The sequence below is a fragment of the Watersipora subatra genome, chromosome 9 (genome assembly GCF_963576615.1).
Source record: "Watersipora subatra chromosome 9, tzWatSuba1.1, whole genome shotgun sequence".
NCBI lineage: Eukaryota > Metazoa > Bryozoa > Gymnolaemata > Cheilostomatida > Watersiporidae > Watersipora > Watersipora subatra.
The window spans coordinates 61,263,358-61,281,923 of NC_088716.1; the positions used below are offsets into that span (position 1 = coordinate 61,263,358).

Below are 18,566 nucleotides of genomic sequence, written 5' to 3' on the forward strand. Positions count from 1 at the left end.
GACTCCATACTCCTACTCACACTGACTCCATACTCATACTCACATTGACTCCATACTCCTACTCACACTAACTCCATACTCCTACTCACACTGACTCCATACTCCTACCCACACTGACTCTATACTCCTACTTACATTGACTCCATATTCCTACTCGCACTGACTTCATACTCCTACTCACACTGACTCTATACTGCTACTCACACTGACTCTATACTCCTACTCACATTGACTCCATACTCCTACTCACACTGACTCCATACTCCTAATAACAATGACTCCATATTCCTACTCGCACTGACTCCACACCCCCACTTGCATCTGCTTCATCATCTCCCATTTGCTTACTAGAATCCCTCTACATTTAATATTCTACTATCAAAACGCTTCTCGCTTGGCACAAATGTCTCCTTAGCTAAATTTTGCTGCCAGAATTAACACTGGCCTCATAATACTTACTTTTGTTTCTCCCTCTACGCTGCCTTACTTAAACTTCACCTTCTTTTAAAACCAAATAAGCCTGGTAAAAGGTAGCGCAGAGTAGCTTCTCTTCCGCTAGCAACTACCAAAAAAGAACTAATCGATATTTCCTTTATTCTTGCTCACTTTTTCTATTGAAACTGCACTCACTGGAAAAACCCAGACAAAACATTTCATTCGTCATACACAGAGGTTTCAAAGTGGGCTATGGGAGTTGTTATCACGCTTCACTGACTACAGTGAACCGTTGAGGATGGAGCTACGCTTTGGGCCATGCAAGCTCAGCGCTTTGCTGACTTTTTGCAATTTTGATAGAAAGCTCATCCAACAGCTAGCTCAGTAAAAGTATTGCTGACAATTGCTGACTATGTATTTTAGAGAGATGTTTTGATCTTAATATGTCAAGCCTATAAAAAACTGCTCAGCACATACTGTTCAACGTGGAAAAGCTGCAAAAAATATATAAAATACAATAATTGCTTAAGGAACTCAGTACAATGAACGGAATATCATTTCAATATAATTTAAAATAAATACTATTTACCTATAATTATGAACAAGCTTGCTTGTTTGTTTTATTTTACATTAAATCATAACATAACAAGATGATAGAAAAATTAAAGTGCAATGAGGGCCCATATGCGCAGGAGCAGGGCTATTCCGAGAACCGAAAACCAAGCTATTCCGAGCATGGCTATACGCGCAGAACCCGAGTTAATAGATGAGATTGTTAATGAAGAAAACATGATTGTCAAAGCATAAAAACAAATCTATTCCAGAAAGTCCAGCAATTACTGCTTCAACTTGTCTAAAAATCGCTATAAATCTTTTATCAACATCCTTCTTCATGCTTCATAAGTTGGTACTCAGGCTATGATATGACTAAAATTTTCCGACATGCAGCCTTCTCATCACACCTCCCTAGTATACACAGCTTCTGAAGTCTCAAGGCAAGGAAAGTCTCTTTGTTATCAGTTTTAGAGAATTATTCAAATTCTTACATAGCAGGTTCAATTGAAAGCTTCGAGCAGAGTTGAAAGCAGAGTTTGTTACAATTACTATCTCAATGTGGTTGTTTGTTTCAACTGATTTCAACTTAAGTCAAACGAATGAGTTGCATACAACATCTAACAATTATTTTGAAAGCATCACTGTTGGCCGCGTTAACAATTGTTTTACCTAATGTCTGTTCTCTCAACAGAGCAAAGTATTTAAAATGCTATCTTACTTTATTTGCAATAATTTCATCTCAACTGAAAATGTTTTTCAAATTATACCATACAACAAGAAAAAAAGAAAACAAGGGCCAGTGAAATCAAATAAATATTTTGACATAAAGCATTTAAAATACTTTTTGCTAAGAGAATGGATATTAGGTAGGAGGTTGTTAAAGCAGCTGGCAATGATATTTTAGAATAATTGGTGGTGGTTGTATGCAATTTGTTCATATCTCACAGATTGAAATGGATTGAAAACCTGTCACTGTCATGTAGAAAAACGAAGACCCAAACATGAAAAATCTTGAAAACTTTAATTGAAGTAAAATAACATTTGGCATAGGTAAAATAACATTTAGCGTAGGTAAAATAACATTTGGCGTAGGTAAAGTAAGAAGATGCAAAGATTTGAAAAGATCCTTCATTAGAATAAGATACTCTGGAATAGGATGTAGATTTGCAATTAGTCAAAATGCTCTTTTTTTGCAACAAAAAAATTATATGTGACATATCTTGGAGCTAGATTATAATAAATGTATATACCACTAGAAATTCCACTGTCATACAGCCCACGACCAAAGTAATAATGGAAAAAAGAAAGGGTACTGTTGGTTGTTGAAAAAGTAGTTCTCAGCAGGAATTGACAGAGTATAATGTAAATGAGACTTAGACCTGTAGACTGTAAAGCTGTAGACCTAAACTACTGTACGTAATTTAAATAACAACAACAATAATGAAATATGTTTATTATATCTCTGAAATGCAATATTAAAAGTAAAATATGTTGTAATATACAGTTTGAAAGTTGGTTGTGTTGAATGTAGAACGGTTTTGACAGCGATATGTAACAGAAATAAATATTAATAAAATAAATATTTAACTATCTCAAACTTATGTTTCACAATAATAAAATAATATTAATTCAAGCTGTATATAGACCTAACCTACTGTACGTAATTTAATTAACAACAGCAATAATGAAGTATGTTTATTAAATCTCTTATTATATTGAAATGCAATATTAAAAGTAAAATGGCAAGCTGCCGTGTAATATACAATTTGAAAGTTGGTTGTTGGTTAAAATATATATTAATTCAAGCTGTAGACCTAAACTACTGTACGTAATTTAACTAACAACAGCAATAACGAAATATATTTATTATATCTCTGAAATGCAATATTAAAAGTAAAATATATTGTAATATACAGTTTGAAAGTTGGTTGTGTTGAATGCAGAACAGTTTTGACAATGATATATAACAGAAATAAATATTAATAAAATAAATATTTAACTATCTCTAACTTATGTTTTACAATAATAAAATAAATATTAATTCAAGCTGTAGACCTAACCTACTGTACGTAATTTAACTAACAACAACAATGCCAACAATAAAGAAATATGTTTATTATATCTCTGAAATACAATATTAAAAGTTAAACGGCACGCTGATGTGTAATATACAGTTTGAAAGTTGGTTGTGTTGTGAATGTAGAATGGTTTTGACAGCGATATGTAACAGAAAGCAAGCGTTGGCCTTTACGCAACTGGAAGTTTTATGCAAACTGGAGTGAAATAAAGAAATATTCTTGTCATAAAAAGGCGTTGTAGTAACGCCCTACCTTGTAGATAAGATGTAAAGAAATCTGGCTGATGTTCTAGATAATTTGAAAAACCTTTGATAATTGGACAAAAACGTAGGCTGATGAACTGTGTACCTCATTTTCGTACCTGTAAATCGGTCTACGCCTCAAACAGTACACAAACCATCTTGGCAATTAAACAATGCTATATACTGGTGAAATGAGCACGTTTTTCTCTTGCTGACTTGCGCACTGCTAAATAGTTCTACTATCTGTCGCACGGCTTTATTGGCGTTTCGTAGGTCGGTCGAAACTATTAATAAACCAAGCTGTTCAAGCGTTTTGTGGCGATTTTTGACAGAATTAATCTGTCTATTTACTGTATGTATAATCTGATCAGATGGGTTAGTTTTAGGAATTTGCGGTAACCGTTCAAAGGCTTGGTAACATATTTAAATAGGTTTATATGCGTTTTGTATCATTATTATACTTAAACGACTTTACTAAAAAATAGTTAAACTTGTTGATAGGATTTCGTAACAAGGGTTTGGTGACTGCCGTTACCGGATAATTTTTTGGGAATTGTGTGCACATGTGCATTTATCATAAATCTCCCAATCAATCGCTTCGCTCTTGTTTGGTTGTGGGATAAATAATATGGCAAAAGATCAACTGATAATAAAATACAATAGCAGATTTTGAGTTTATGTATGGCCTGCAAAATTATAGCAGAGCTGATGACTTCATGACCTTATTACAAATAGTATCAACATGATTACTCCAAATTATGTCAAACCATTTCTTTGATTTCAGTGGCTAACTGTTGCCCCTTTTTTATGGTTCTTGTATGACAAAATTCAGAGAACATTTCTGTTTGAAATTAAATTATTACCAATAAAGTGGTTTATACACATATAAGAAGAAAATGTGACTGTGTATCATCCTGTGATTTTGCTGACATGATTTGATCACATGATGGCATGAGTAAACCTTGATAGGAGATAAATCCTGCGCCTAGTAAGCCTTACGTGTTTTCACAATCTTAGTCTGGTAGCTCCGCAGGGAGAATGAAAAGTAATCGCTATATCTGACACTTACAGATTTATCAACACGGGTAAAGCTTGAATATACACTGTGACAATGTGCAGACGGCGGACGAGCTCTAGGACAGGTTTCGTCGCGTGATAGAGCCACTTGCTTGATAAAGAAACAATTTTGCCTTCTTCACATCTTGAATTTAACACAAATACCTTGTTGCTATAGATAAAATGAAATTTGAGAGTTTAATGTTTTTACCATTTTGCAAACGCTCACAAAAGGAAAATAATAGTTTTGTACACACCAAATTTGGTGTCTGCTGATTTATTAGTTATCATTTGAGTAGGTCAGTTTCTAGGATTTCGAGAATGCAATTTTTTTTAAACATATATAGAGGCGTGATCTCCGCTCACTTAACACAATAGGAGGGTGTTCCTTACGACTGGCAGGTAAACTATGGTTCACAGTCTATAACAAGTGCAGGTAAACTATGGTTTACAGTATACAACAAGTGCAAGTAAACAAGGGGTCACAGTCTATAACAAGTGCAGGTAAACTAGGGATCACAGTCATAAGAAGTGCAGATATACTAGGGTTCACATTCTATAACAAGAACAGGTAATCTAGGGTTCACAGTCTATAACAAGTGCAGGTAAACAAGGTTTCACAGTCTACAAAGAGTGCAGGTAAACTAGGGTTTACAGTCTACAACAAGTGCAGGTAAACAAGGGCTCACAGTCTATAACAAGTGCAGGTAAACTAGGGTTCACATTCTATAACAAGTGCAGGTAAACTAGGGTTCACAGTCTATAACAAGTGCAGATAAACTATGGTTCACAGTCTATAACAAGTGCAGGTAAACTATGGTTCACAGTCATAACAAGTGCGGGTTTGTTTGTGACTGGAATGGGCAGACATCAACTATTTAGAACTTGTTGAACCTATAAAGGAGCATGAAAAATAGAGAATTTTTTTATTATAAACATCTTTTTAATCTCAAACTGCAACGCTTTAAAATATATTGAAAGTTAAAGGATTGAGAATATTTCTTGTATCTTTACAAACTCATCTTTTCATCAAATTTTACTGTTTAGGTTAGTGTTTACTTTATTTTCAGCCGTTCAGCTTAGATACACAGATGCATCATAACATTGTCTATATGCAAATCTCTAGTGTAACACACAATAACTAATTCACATGTAAATTCTGTACTCCTCTCACACAATTGTGTAGTAGGGTTGTGGATGTCGCGGTACATGTCACACTGCTAATAGTTCTGTGAAACATTGGTGAGTAACTTGGCAGCCTTTGAGGTAACTGCTTAAACTCTTTAAAGATCACAGAGGTCAAGGTTATTGCATTTGCGTACCAAGCCTAAGCATAGGATTGATACATTTTGAATATGCCATCAATATAATTAACAAACGAGTTCACAAATACAAACAGAAAACATTCTTAGAATTTTAACAAAAATATAGATTTACAAGTATTTTTGACACAAAGCCTTTGAGTGCATAATAAGAACAACCCAAGAGGATTTAAACTCTGGTTTATGATGGATAACTGAGAGGAACAGAAGAGTCTCATTTTGTAAAGTCATGAAGAGTGTCTACTTGATTAGCATTTTAATAGAGTGTAAGCTTTGTTGGGCTTCCAATATCATTACAGATAGCAAGAGCACACGACTACACAAAACTCATAACTAATTTTCAACAGAAATGATAAAGTATCTTTAAATGGAGCTGCAGAAAGTTTATGCTTATACAGAAAGTAATCCTAAAAGCGATGATATTAAATATAAACAGCTTGTATGCATCACAAAGATTATAAGATAATTTAAAAATGTTATATTTTTATGTATTTGCTGTGCTTAATATAAAAAGTAGTTAGTAAAAGTTAGTAAAAATGCTTATAGGCATGATCGACAATAGCACAATTGTAAACAATATAGAATGGCACGTGATTTAACAAAACATTTATATATTGTTGTTATTTCGATTTATTAGTATACATGTAGATTAAATTATTCTACCACCTTTGTTTATAACTGCCAAAAAATAAACATTCATCAATGCTAAATTAAGTAAAAATAATTTACAATACAGAAAAAAAAATTTATGGCAACTTGTAAAAACTGAGGAGTAGAGGTGCAACAAGTGTTCAAGAACATACTCAGTGCCGCGCAGTAAATATGAGTTTGTAAGGAGGGGGTGCCCGAACAACCGTATCATTTGGACCTGCCTTGTCTGTCATAGTTACACCCTCTGGGAGGCAAACATCAAACCTTTGCAGAAGCGTAACGAAGAATATGAAGAACTCCATTTTAGCGAGACTTTCTCCAGGGCAAACTCTTCTTCCTAGCAACAGAGACTTGGCTGTTGTTATTAAGTTCAGTTAATAAATGAGCAATGAGAAGGTTTTCCAAGCATCATCATTTACCTAATCCAAAGGGAATCGTCCTCTGCTTCTTCAGAGCTATGTCTCCTGTCAGGTATCTCTCTGGTTTAAACTTTGTTGGTTCCTCAAAGACTGCCTCATCATTTAGGACAGATGTCATGTTGAGCATGAGTTCTGCACCAGCTGGGATTGTCTAAATTGTGGGACGATAATATTTAGTCTCTCAATACCAAAGTGCGTTGCTGAAGATGAGAGCTATGCACAGGTATAAAACTTGGTGATCAATTTAAAGCAACTACAGTAGACATTTTTACCTTTAGTGACAAAGAGTCGGCATAAAACCTCTGTCTGTATACATGAGTTGGAAAAACAAATTTCACGTAAAAAACTGAACCTACTGCTATTAAGGTCATTAATGCGGTTTAGCTGCTGCAGGGAATGTGTGCCTGAGGGCAGACAACTACTATCAGCGCTGTGTATTTATGCAGGCAGCATTATTAAACATACTATGCTGCAGGTAATAATTGAAAATTTCTAGAAGACATTTGATTGGTAATTCAATATAAATTGTTAAGAGTTTCTACAGGCAAGTATTACACACAATATTGTGTATCTGCTTATTTATGTAGATATAACACATGTGGAAAATCAAGGTTTAATTTGAATGCCAACCATAAAAATTTAATGTTTAGCCAACAAAACACATCCTTCAGTAACTTGAGTAAAAAACATTGTTATTCAAAGGTTGAAAGGCTAATGATAAAAAATACGCTGTAATTGTTCTCATAGCCCACTGGCTTTACTTTATATTTAATGGATACTTTAGAACAAGTATGGGTGGATATTTAGGACAAGTATGACTGGATACTCTCCGTCCCTAATAGACCACAAATATGTATCAAGTCTAGATATTTTTTATTCCAAGTACATGACTACGTTTCAATTAGTATTTGAATGTTGAGCTACTCATGAAAGTGACAGACCTGATAACCATACTTGCAGAACTCAAGAAACTTGAAAAACTTGAAAAAATTGAAAAACTTAAAGAGCTCCGACTCAAGGAATTGGCACTCAAGCTATTTAATTTGAATTTAGTTTCTCTGGCTATGAAAGTTCTCACCATTCCATCGATGACCATCTCTTTGTCAGCCACATGGGGCAGAGCAACATGAGCAATGTTTCCCTTTCTAAGACACTCCAAGAGTACTGCATCAGTGTATGGCAGGCTCACTCTATCTTTACCGGTAACGTGTCTAGACTGGCCTGCAGCAAATATGGGTATTGAACAAAATAATCTATTGAAATATTACAGCCCGCATGACGTTCTCTCTCGGCCTTGAAAGATTGTAACTAATAGCTAACCATACGACAACCACTGGTTGCTGATGTAGTCTTATAGCCCACATACATTTGTAGGTTGTGTTTAATACGATTTTCAAACCACAAATCTAGCGTAATGGAACAAATAAAAATACCTCTACATGATTATTGATGAGATTTGAATGCGCTATGATAGGTAAGACTGTATGTAATGCTATGGTACATAATACTGTATGTAATACTATGGTACGTAAGACTGTACGTAATGCTATGATAGGTAAAACTGTACGTAATGCTATGGTACGTAAGACTGTATGTAATGCTATGGTACATAAGACTGTATGTAATACTATGGTACGTAAGACTGTACGTAATGCTATGATAGGTAAAACTGTATGTAATGCTATGGTACGTAAGACTGTATTTAATGCTATGGTACGTACGACTGTATGTAATGCTATGGTACGTAAGACTGTATTTAATGCTAGGGTACGTAAGACTGTATATAATGCTATGGTAGGTAAGACTGTACATAATGCTATGGTATGTAAGACTGTTTGTAATGCTATGGTATGTAAGACTGTTTGTAATGCTATGGTATGTAAGACTTTATGTAATGCTATGGTATGTAGGACTGTATGTAATGCTATGGTAGGTAAGACTGTACATAATGCTATGTTAGGTACGACTGTAGGAACTCTATAAACCACAAAACGAATAACTCTTAATCTTAGACAGTCTAACACCTTAAAAAAATTAAATATTTGTGTATTTGCTACAGGATTGTCTAATGCATTTACAGTGTAGACCACAGCTACAACAACACGCGCTACTCGTTGACACACTTTTGTCAAATTACTATTAACGCTGTTGCTTACCAATTACATCATCGATCTCTTCCATAACTCTCTTTTTCACGTCTGGGTGGAGACACATGTAAAGTAGAGCCCATCTCATTGCGGTAGCTGTTGTCTCTGTTCCAGCTATGAACAGGTGTATAGCAACCTGCACAGCATTGTCGTCTGCAATGTAGGAGATATGTTTAGCATGGCTGACCCTTAAGTACCTGACTAAACTGGTGGAGACTTAGTCTTACAGATTCAGTATACGAGCAAAAAGCAATTGTTAGTAATTGTTATGATATGTGATATGTGAATTGTTTCATTATTATTACTATTATAATCATTATGGAATATAGTTTCCACAGTTGTTGAACTGGTTTCATGGTGATTCCGGGTTCTATCTAAAAACCAAAGGGTTGTCACATAATTGAACATTACTGGAGCGGGTTTCTGAGACTTTTAAGTATCCCTAGAAGTGCTGATTTCTAAATTGATTCAAAGGACACGTCATCGAGGTATGAGATAAGTCTGTGGTTTATGATTCCTACAGCTAAAAATATTATATTATTATTGCGTTAGAAGATGTAGCTCCGTGCATTACAAAAGGAGGAAAACTGATAATCGACTAGAACCCCGAAGCGGTCTTTATTTTGTGCTAGGAGTTAACTACCCTTACTCTCATAAAGTCATGTATGCAGGCATCTATCAAGTCTTATATTATGGATAAATATTGATTTTTCTGCTATGTTAATTTTCCCTTAGAGAGAAGTTCTGTCTTCAAGGGCGTCCACTTGTCCTTCCCATCTTGTTATCCAGTAGTTTCATTGCCAACAACAACTCTACTGTTTGATTATGATGACCAGAAGTAGGAGTGGGCAAACTACTACTGTAACACGTGAACATGTTTCCTTTACTTTGCACTAGATAAAGGCTTTCAACTGTCTTTAAAGGTGAACTTCCACAAATTATTAATATTTTTCTATCATCTGCAATAGTTTTTGATATTTGAGGTGATCTGACTGCCAGGATATTTCAAGAATAAAATTAATAAAACTTGATCGCAGTTAAAATGCTCAGAGGACAAATACGAGCAATATGATTTCACCAGTTTTTATAGTTGAAATCAGCTATTTTGTTCAAGTTGCAACGTTACACATTTTTATTCTGTTGGTCTCTTAGCAACGATAAAGATCACAATCACACTTTAACTTGATCTAAGCGTTTTAACCGCAATCGAGTTTTGTCAATTTGAATTTTGAAACATCCTGGCAGTCAGATCATCTCAAACATCAAAAGCAATCACAAATGATAGAAAATATTGATACTTTCTGATAAAATCTACTAAATATTGGGTCAGTTTATCCTCCAAAGTTGGCTAAATTAGTGCATGTACTAGTACGCCTACTATTAGTGCATGAACTAGTACACCTAATATTGGTGCATGAACTAGTACACCTACTATTAGTGCATGAGCTAGTACACCTACTATTAGTGCATGTACTAGTACACCTACTATTAGTTCATGAACTAGTACACCTACTATTAGTGCATGTACTAGTACACCTACTATTAGTGCATGAACTATTACACCTACGATTAGGGCATGAACTAGTACACCTACTATTAGTGCATGAACTAGTACACCTACTATTAGTGCATGAACTAGTACACATACTATTAGTGCATGAACTAGTACACCTACTATTAGTGCATCAACTAGTACACCTACTATTAGTGCATGTACTAGTACACCTAATATTAGTGCATGAACTAGTACACCTACTATTAGTGCATGAGCTAGTACACCTACTATTAGTGCATGTACTAGTACACCTATACTATTAGTGCATGAACTACTACACCTACTATTAGTGCATGAACTAGTACACCTACTATTAGTGAATGAACTAGTACACCTACTATTAGTACATGAACTAGTACATCTAATAATAGTGCATGAACTAGTACACCTACTATGTTACTTCGACTCCAAAACCTACCTGAGAAAAAGGTTTTATTTGTGCCTTCTGCCGCCTCCGAATGTATCAGGTACCGGTCTGTCAGGTCACGTGGGTGGTCTCGGTCAAGGGTCGCTTTGTGGGCATCGATGTATTTCTGCAGAGTTGGCTGCAGGACTGTGCTAGCGATGTACTTCTCTCTTTCTATGGCTGATTTGACAAACAAGGAACCGAATGGAAGATTTCCTATCATACCCACTTTAAAAGCGACAGCAACACCTTCATTCGCAGCAGCTACCAGTCGATTAAACTCCTCATCATCGTACTCGAACCGCCGGGCATAGAGCATCTGTGAGATGACATTTGAGGTGGCTTGGTTAAGGTTGTGCGTGATGTCGAAGGGCTTGCCGAGGTTCGGTAGTATAAAGTGTTCAATGTACAGTTCGACTTCCTCTAAAATCTTTGGTTCCAGAACTGCTTTACCCATTCCTTCCTCTCTGAGGGTGCTGATGGCAAATGATCTTAGAGTTTTCCAGTGAGGGAATGGAGCCCATATTAGACCTGAATTCATAAACACAGCATTAGTTATGACCTATCTTATTACAGGACACGTTGGCCTGGCAGAAGTTAAAAAAGAAAAACTGGTTTATTTTGGGGATCTTTCCGAGTTGCCAACAGTCATATGCCAGGAGTCCTAATACCTTTGACTTTTTATTGATTGACCTCTCATATGCTGACAGCCAACTTTTAAACCAATGATACAAAAAAGCTGCCAACAAACTACAGTACTATGTTATATTGTTGTTACATTGATAAAATAAGTGCTGAACATCTTTGGTTTAACAAGCTTATATGTGATTTGAACAGTCAGCTGGCTTTCTTAAAGGTTGACTTAACACAAAATTCCCATTACAGTTATTTGGTATCAAAAGATTCACCATGTTTTAAGCTTTTGTGTTGTAGGTGCCAAGTGTGTGGAAATGTGATTACAAGCTCTTAAAAGCTCAAAAACGAAAAGCCGTCGTAGATTGGAATCTCTTTATTTCTCTGACGTAGTCATGAAATTTGGTTATTGTCTTGTCACGTGATGTTCTCACGTGAATTGAAAAGCCAATAAAAAGCTCAATATAAAACTTATCGTAGCACTAGTTTATGACAAACACTTCGGGTTTTACCGAAGACCCCGTATCAAATATAGATGCTCGCTACTTTACAGTTTTGTTTCGTTTTGGTCTAATCGGCAAGTCGTAATCTGATCATGTGACTCAATACTTCGCAAATAATTTCTGCAGCACTTTCCGATTATCACAAGTGACCAACAGGCTCGTCATGATTTTCAGAGAATGATATGTACTCCTTCAAGCTAAGGCTAAAAATTTAAACAAATTTTTACGGTAAATTATAGGATATCACTGCTAAAAGTGACAGCATTACAATGACGATAAAACAGATGCGTAAGAACAATAAACAAGGTTTTATTGGATGCGTGAAGTATATTTGTAAAAATATTTTGACGAATAAGGTTGCATGAAAGTGTAAACAGAAACCATCTACCACAGCTACGTCACATTTGAGCCGTTTTGGAAAGAGAATCCAGACTGCGGCGGTCTCGTGTGGCTGCGATTTTCTGTTCGTTTATTAGCTTTTAAGAGCTTGTAATCACATTTCCACATATTTTGCAACTAAAACACAACAGAGTAAGACATGGTGAATCTTTTCATATCAAATAACTGTAATGTGAATTTTGCTGCAAGTCAACATTTAAGCAAAGCAGGGCAAGGCAGCTGTGAAGGTATATCAGTTAGCCAGGGAGGCCGCTGCAATCTGCCATGCCTATTCCTATTATAAGATGTAAGGCCTTGAAGCTGAGGTCATCAAACGCTTGAAGCTAGTGCTACTATTCATGAGTTTGTTAGCACAGGTTCAGTTAAGCAATATATTGATGTTTTGGATATAATGAGGACTGCAATGGTCTATTGTGGCTTCCATGGGAGATCAGACAAAAACATGATTCAAAAGTCGCATGCATAAAATAGGAAAATTAAATGCCTTGTCTCCGGCCTTTGTTCAGCCTTGAGTTTATCGGCAGCTGACCTGTACGCCGATCGACAGCAGTTTCAATATTAGACAATTGATAACCATCATGCTAGGTACTGTCTCCGCTTTTTTGGGAGCCATAAGCTCACTTAAAATACGTGAGAACCTGAAGGAGCTCAACGAACTTGAGTTGAAGTTTGTCAAACTTGGGCGATGTGAGCTAATGAATTGCTAGATGGATTTATGCAGCAGCCTTCTACTCATGTCTAGTATGTGAAACTAACTAATGCCTTTTAACTAATAAAAAATTGGTACCGTAAATCTTTGTGCATAAGCCGCCAACATGAATGGGACACACCCAAAACAAAGGCTTTTTTTGAGTTACAGGTATAAGTGGTATCCGCCATTTCTCCATTCATTTTACATGATCAGTTTAACCTAGCCGTATGAGCCATTCACCAAGTCGACTGGCTCTGTCTGTCGTCACACGCACGCATTGGCTGACGAGGTGGCAATCCACCAATGAGGGTTCTCTCCTTTGCGGAGAACAGCAAACAGCAGTGAACAAGTACCAAATTAGCAAACACATTCTGTAACCCATGTAATCTTTGAAAAGCAAAATATGACTCGGTGTTCAAATTGAAAGTTGTGAATATAGTTTGGAAACTACTGCGCGAAAAGCAGCCCAACGAACGGAATCAAGTGCTGGAGATGACAGTGACCATGACGAATGACAGTGACAGTGACCATGACGAATGACCTCACTACATCAGTATAAGTACTAGACATTTCCTAGCATTTTATTGTTGAATAAACAATACAATGCTTTTTAGCATTTGCACATTCTACAAGGTACCTAACCCTGAACGTAGTCAGAAGTTTACAGATTTAATTTTCAGGCTGTGTTTCTTAGCTGTGCCGCAGAGTTGCAAACAGCATTTTAGGTTCACAGAGGCGGTTTAGACACGAGGATTTACGGTAACTCTTTTTATGTGAGTCTTAGCTTTCAGATTATCCTGATTTACACACATGTTTGCCCCTACATAGAGAGCTCTGTACACATTGAATCAGTACCTAGTTTAGATTCTGTGTACTAATATGAAACTTTGCACTGTAATATAGAGTGATGTAGTAGCAATGTTGTAGCAATGTTGTAGCCATGTTGTAGCAATGTTGCAGCAATGCTGTACCAGTGTTGTAGCAATGTTGCAGCAATGCTGCAGCAATGTTGTAGCAATGTTGCAGCAATGTTGTAGCAATGCTGTAGCAAGGCTGTAGCGATGTTGTAGCAATGCTGCAGCAATGTTGTAGCAATGTTGTGCAATGCTGCAGCAATGTTGTATCAGTGCTGTAGCAATGTTGCAGCAATGTTGCAGCAATGCTGTAGCAATGTTGCAGCAATGTTGTAGCAATGCTGTAGTAAGGCTGTAGCAATGTTGTAGCAATGTTGCAGCAATGTTGTAGCAATGTTGCAGCAATGCTGTAACAACATTGTAACAACGTTGCAGCAATGCTGTAGCAGTGCTGTAGCAATGTTGTAGCAATGTTGGAGCAATGTTGCAGCAATGTTGTAGCAGTGCTGTAGCAATGTTGTATCAGTGCTGTAGCAATGTTGCAGCAATGTTGCAGCAATGCTGTAGCAATGCTGCAGCAATGTTGTAGCAATGCTGTAGTAAGGCTGTAGCAATGTTGTAACAATGTTGCAGCAAATATTGTAGCAATGTTGCAGCAATGCTGTAACAACATTGTAACAACGTTGCAGCAATGCTGTAGCAATGCTGTAGCAATGTTGTAGCAATGTTGCAGCAATGTTGCAGCAATGCTGTAACAACATTGTAACAATGTTGCAGCAATGTTGTAGCAATATTGTAGCAATGCTGCAGCAATGTTGTATCAGTGTTGTAGCAATGTTGTAGCAATGTTGCAACAATGCTGTGACAACATTGGAGCAACGTTGCAGCAATGCTGTAGCAATGTTGTAGCAAATGAATGTTGTAGGTTCACTTGCAATAGAACAGTAAACTGGAGCTGGACATGAGCAATTACTCAGCAAAAACTTTGCTTGCTGCTTTCCATCTAAAACTTCTAGAGTTGATCAATCTTGTGCTTGCATAAGCCGACTCATGCTTTCAATGTGATCTTTATATGTATTAGGTGATTGGTACTGACCTGGAGTGTCTGCCATTAATTCCTTTATGTAGGAACTGAGGGAAGTGACAGCACGGTTGCTTGTGTAGTCAGCATTCTTTACTACAAGGTTTCTTATTCCCTCGTACCCAGAGACAACGACTCTTTTACCACCGGCGAACTCAAAGCTGAAAACCTAGGAACAGCGCAGAAGAACTGTATGGTCAATAAGTAAATAGTAAATAAAAAGTTTTTAGGTGTTTAGGCTTTTATATCAAAGGTAATGCCAATAGAAATAGGGAAAGGGAAGGAGCTTTCTCATCTATCACCGATAAGGGCATTTGACAAAATATTTTGATACCAGAGAATGATCGACATCAAACATCTTTCATTTATATTATATGCTTTGCGCAATGCATATAACTTAAGATACCATCTTTAATGAAGACATTTGTTTCACTATCATAAAATAACAACCATTCCTATTGAGGACATCTTACAAAGGCAGAGCAAATGGTAAACAATCAGGTATGGTGAACTTCTGACAGTTCTGTCTAGCCTTAATCCTAACCATTACTAACATGATAAGTTGTGATGAGCAGAAGAGACTTTATGCGCACTTACATTGCCATACTTCTTTCTGTAGTACTCTGAGAAGTCTGTGATGGAGCCAGCTCTAAACAGCTGTGGCAGATTCCCTATTATCGGAAAAACGAATGGTCCAGGAGGATAAGATTTATCTCCCCTTCTAAGTAGGTAATAGAGAACTAGCAATGTGGCAGTGCCAATCAGAAAGGTAGTTGCATCCATCAGGATAGAATTTCCCAACTATAAATAAAAGGAGTTTACTAAAACAGGCTGCGAAATCAGCCTGAAGTCACAATATGTACTGTAAGGTTCAAATTTGCTATTCGGAATACTGACTTCTACCCTCAAAAGTTTTATGTGAAGATTGAAAAAAACTCATGTCACACAGCAGCTCCATTTTCTGCTTTTTTCCAGATATTATTTTTGTGAACTGATCGAAGTCTGAGCAGCCCCAACCAACAATAGCTTTTGGAAATTTGCTAAATTAATAACAAATTCATGAGATTAACTTCCAGGAATAAAATGTTCAAATTCAAAGAAATATTTCATTGAAAAAAGGTACTGTATGCTACTTCTGCTCCAGTCACCTGTCTGAGGTTGACAAGCTCTACTTATAGCGACACTGAAAGACAGGCCACATAATCTATTGATAATCCAGCAGCTGTTCCATTGAAAAGCAAATGATCCAGTAGCTCGCTGTAAGACTCACCCCAGCGATGTCGTCCTTGTTTTCTCAGCACTTCTGTGTAGCAGCGTAAGAGTTATTCCAAATGATAGACAGCGGGATTCAAGCGTGTCTGAGAGTAGAGTCGAGTACAGGTGCACTAGCCAGCTCTATGAGGGTGCATTGGGAGTGCACACTAGCCAGGCATGACAATCCTGACAGTTAATCAATAGCTTCAGCCCATGCATCTATGCAAACTCATTAACTGGTGTTGGCAGGTGCTATAGGTTAGCTTTGATATTAGCCTTTCAAATGGTTTATAGCTAGGTGGCCTTCAAGTACAATAGCTTGTTTCGTTTGGAATGTTGATTTTAACATGCATATGCAACAAATCTCCAAGATATGTTAATGAGAGCTCACTCTGCAGCAGCCAAAATTCTTCAGTGGCTGCCCAGGGACTAGTGCTGCACACAACTAACTGAACTGAATCACACTGCAACAGCATTACTGCAAGAAAGAATAGGATAAGGCTCTGGGAGTTATGACCACACAGCGATTTTTATTATCAACAATACCAAAGTGCTGTTATTCTCCAGACAATATGTATGGGATGATGTTTTGAACCACAAGTTTATGATACGAATAGTTTTTCAACATTGATAGTTCCTATATAATACGATGCAGTGTCACTATGATGTCACTACATGTATGTGATGCACCCAAGTGCTGTTGCTATAACAAATTAGAACTTCAACATAGTGTTATGTTACGTTAGACATGAAGCTGCATGGAAAGACCCTAATAAACAGTTTGAAGATAATAGGGAGAAGGCCGCAGGTTTTTAGTTTTTTCAAAACCTTCATGCTTTTTTATAAAACAACAACAACAGGAGTAAACACAATACGAAGGGATAATGTGTATTTTAAGTATTATATGGCTAGCAATCAAAGAGCTGGGGTTCTATGACCACTACACAGTCATAGGCAGCAGCAGATGGGATAAATGTCTCATGATGCCTGACCTAGGCTAGCTTTAGTTATTAAAACTCTTTTATAGCCAAGTAGAAGCTGAACTAAACTCAATGCTTGCTCGAGGAATTTTGCTGGCAGTTATTTTGGGAACCGCCTTACTTACCATCAACATCAATGTTTTTCGACTCACTAGAAATGCGTTAAAATTTTCCAATGAGCCTCTTCAGCATCAGAATGTTTGGAAATTGGAAGGTATACACAGCTTGTCGAAATCAGAAACAAAGAAACCAAGCAAGACAATCTTGGCATACACAACAATCTACAACAACACATTTAATATACAGAATTACATCAGGACGGAGCAGGAGAGAAGACTTTTCCCCGACCCTCTGCTAAACTGTGAGTACCCCTGCAGCTGGAGTACTGACCTGCGGGATTACAATCGGAGTGATGCCGTGTTGTTTCATGTGTACAATACTCGGGTTAAACAAGACTTCGTTATAACTGATTTGCCTTCTCGAAGATCTGCAGATCAAAAATGGATTATCATGTTTAGAGAGCCTCCATCTTTCTTTTACCCGGAGCAGCTAAAAGAGTTGAATAACAAGTTTAACATAAGTATGACTTATCAGCGCACTTCAGATGTGGTCATACCTTACGGCCGATGTTGGAGAAGTAAAGGATTCAACCCTCAACATCAAAAACAGAATTACATAACTGGAAGAAATAGGATGGTGAGTTGGCTAGTGAGCAACTGTCGAACTAGCAGCAGAAGGGAAGAGTATGTGAGAAAGTTACAGAAACATATCTCTATCGATATTTATGGTGCGTGTTCAAACAACACTGACCCTAACAACGGTAACAAATTCATTATAAAATATGCTGCCAAATACAAGTTTTACCTCGCATTTGAAAACTCGGATTGCTTTGATTACGTGACTGAGAAGTTCTGGAACAGTCTTCAGCTCGGCATGATTCCAGTAGTACGAGGAAATCGAGCTGCCTATGAGAAACTAGCTCCTCCCAATTCCTACATTCATGCCGGTTTGTTTCCTTCTCCTCAGAGACTAGCGAGTTATCTTATTAAGGTCGCAGCAGACAGGAAGCTATTCTATTCATATCATAAATGGAGGGCTTCTTACGAATTTGATGCGACATTATTTACTGCTAATAGGAAGTGGATGTGTGATTTGTGTGAGCGAGTTCACATATCTCCTCGCAAAACGCTTGATGTCTACGAGCACTTTAGTGAAGTCGTAAAGTGTTTTACATATCTTGATCATAAAGGCAGAAACAGAACCGGAGAAAACACGGAAGATCTTTATCATGCTAAAGTTGCATGA

At 36.9% G+C, this 18,566-nt stretch overlaps 2 protein-coding genes across 2 annotated transcripts; one reads left to right on the plus strand and one right to left on the minus strand.

Moving 5' to 3' along the window:
- Positions 1–6,063: 6,063 nt before the first annotated feature.
- LOC137404352 (cytochrome P450 2D26-like) lies at positions 6,064–16,372 on the minus strand. The gene is made up of 8 exons (XM_068090549.1): positions 16,298–16,372; positions 15,625–15,828; positions 15,043–15,196; positions 10,879–11,397; positions 8,915–9,058; positions 7,837–7,979; positions 6,759–6,909; positions 6,064–6,676 (listed from the first exon to the last, which is right to left on the minus strand). The coding sequence occupies exons 2-8, from the start codon at positions 15,808–15,810 to the stop codon at positions 6,492–6,494; spliced, it is 1,482 nt and encodes a 493-aa protein (XP_067946650.1). The 5' UTR covers positions 15,811–15,828; positions 16,298–16,372; the 3' UTR covers positions 6,064–6,491.
- A 961-nt stretch (positions 16,373–17,333) lies between these two features.
- Positions 17,334–18,566, plus strand: LOC137405325 (4-galactosyl-N-acetylglucosaminide 3-alpha-L-fucosyltransferase FUT6-like). The gene has a single exon (XM_068091553.1). The coding sequence runs from the start codon at positions 17,334–17,336 to the stop codon at positions 18,564–18,566; it is 1,233 nt and encodes a 410-aa protein (XP_067947654.1).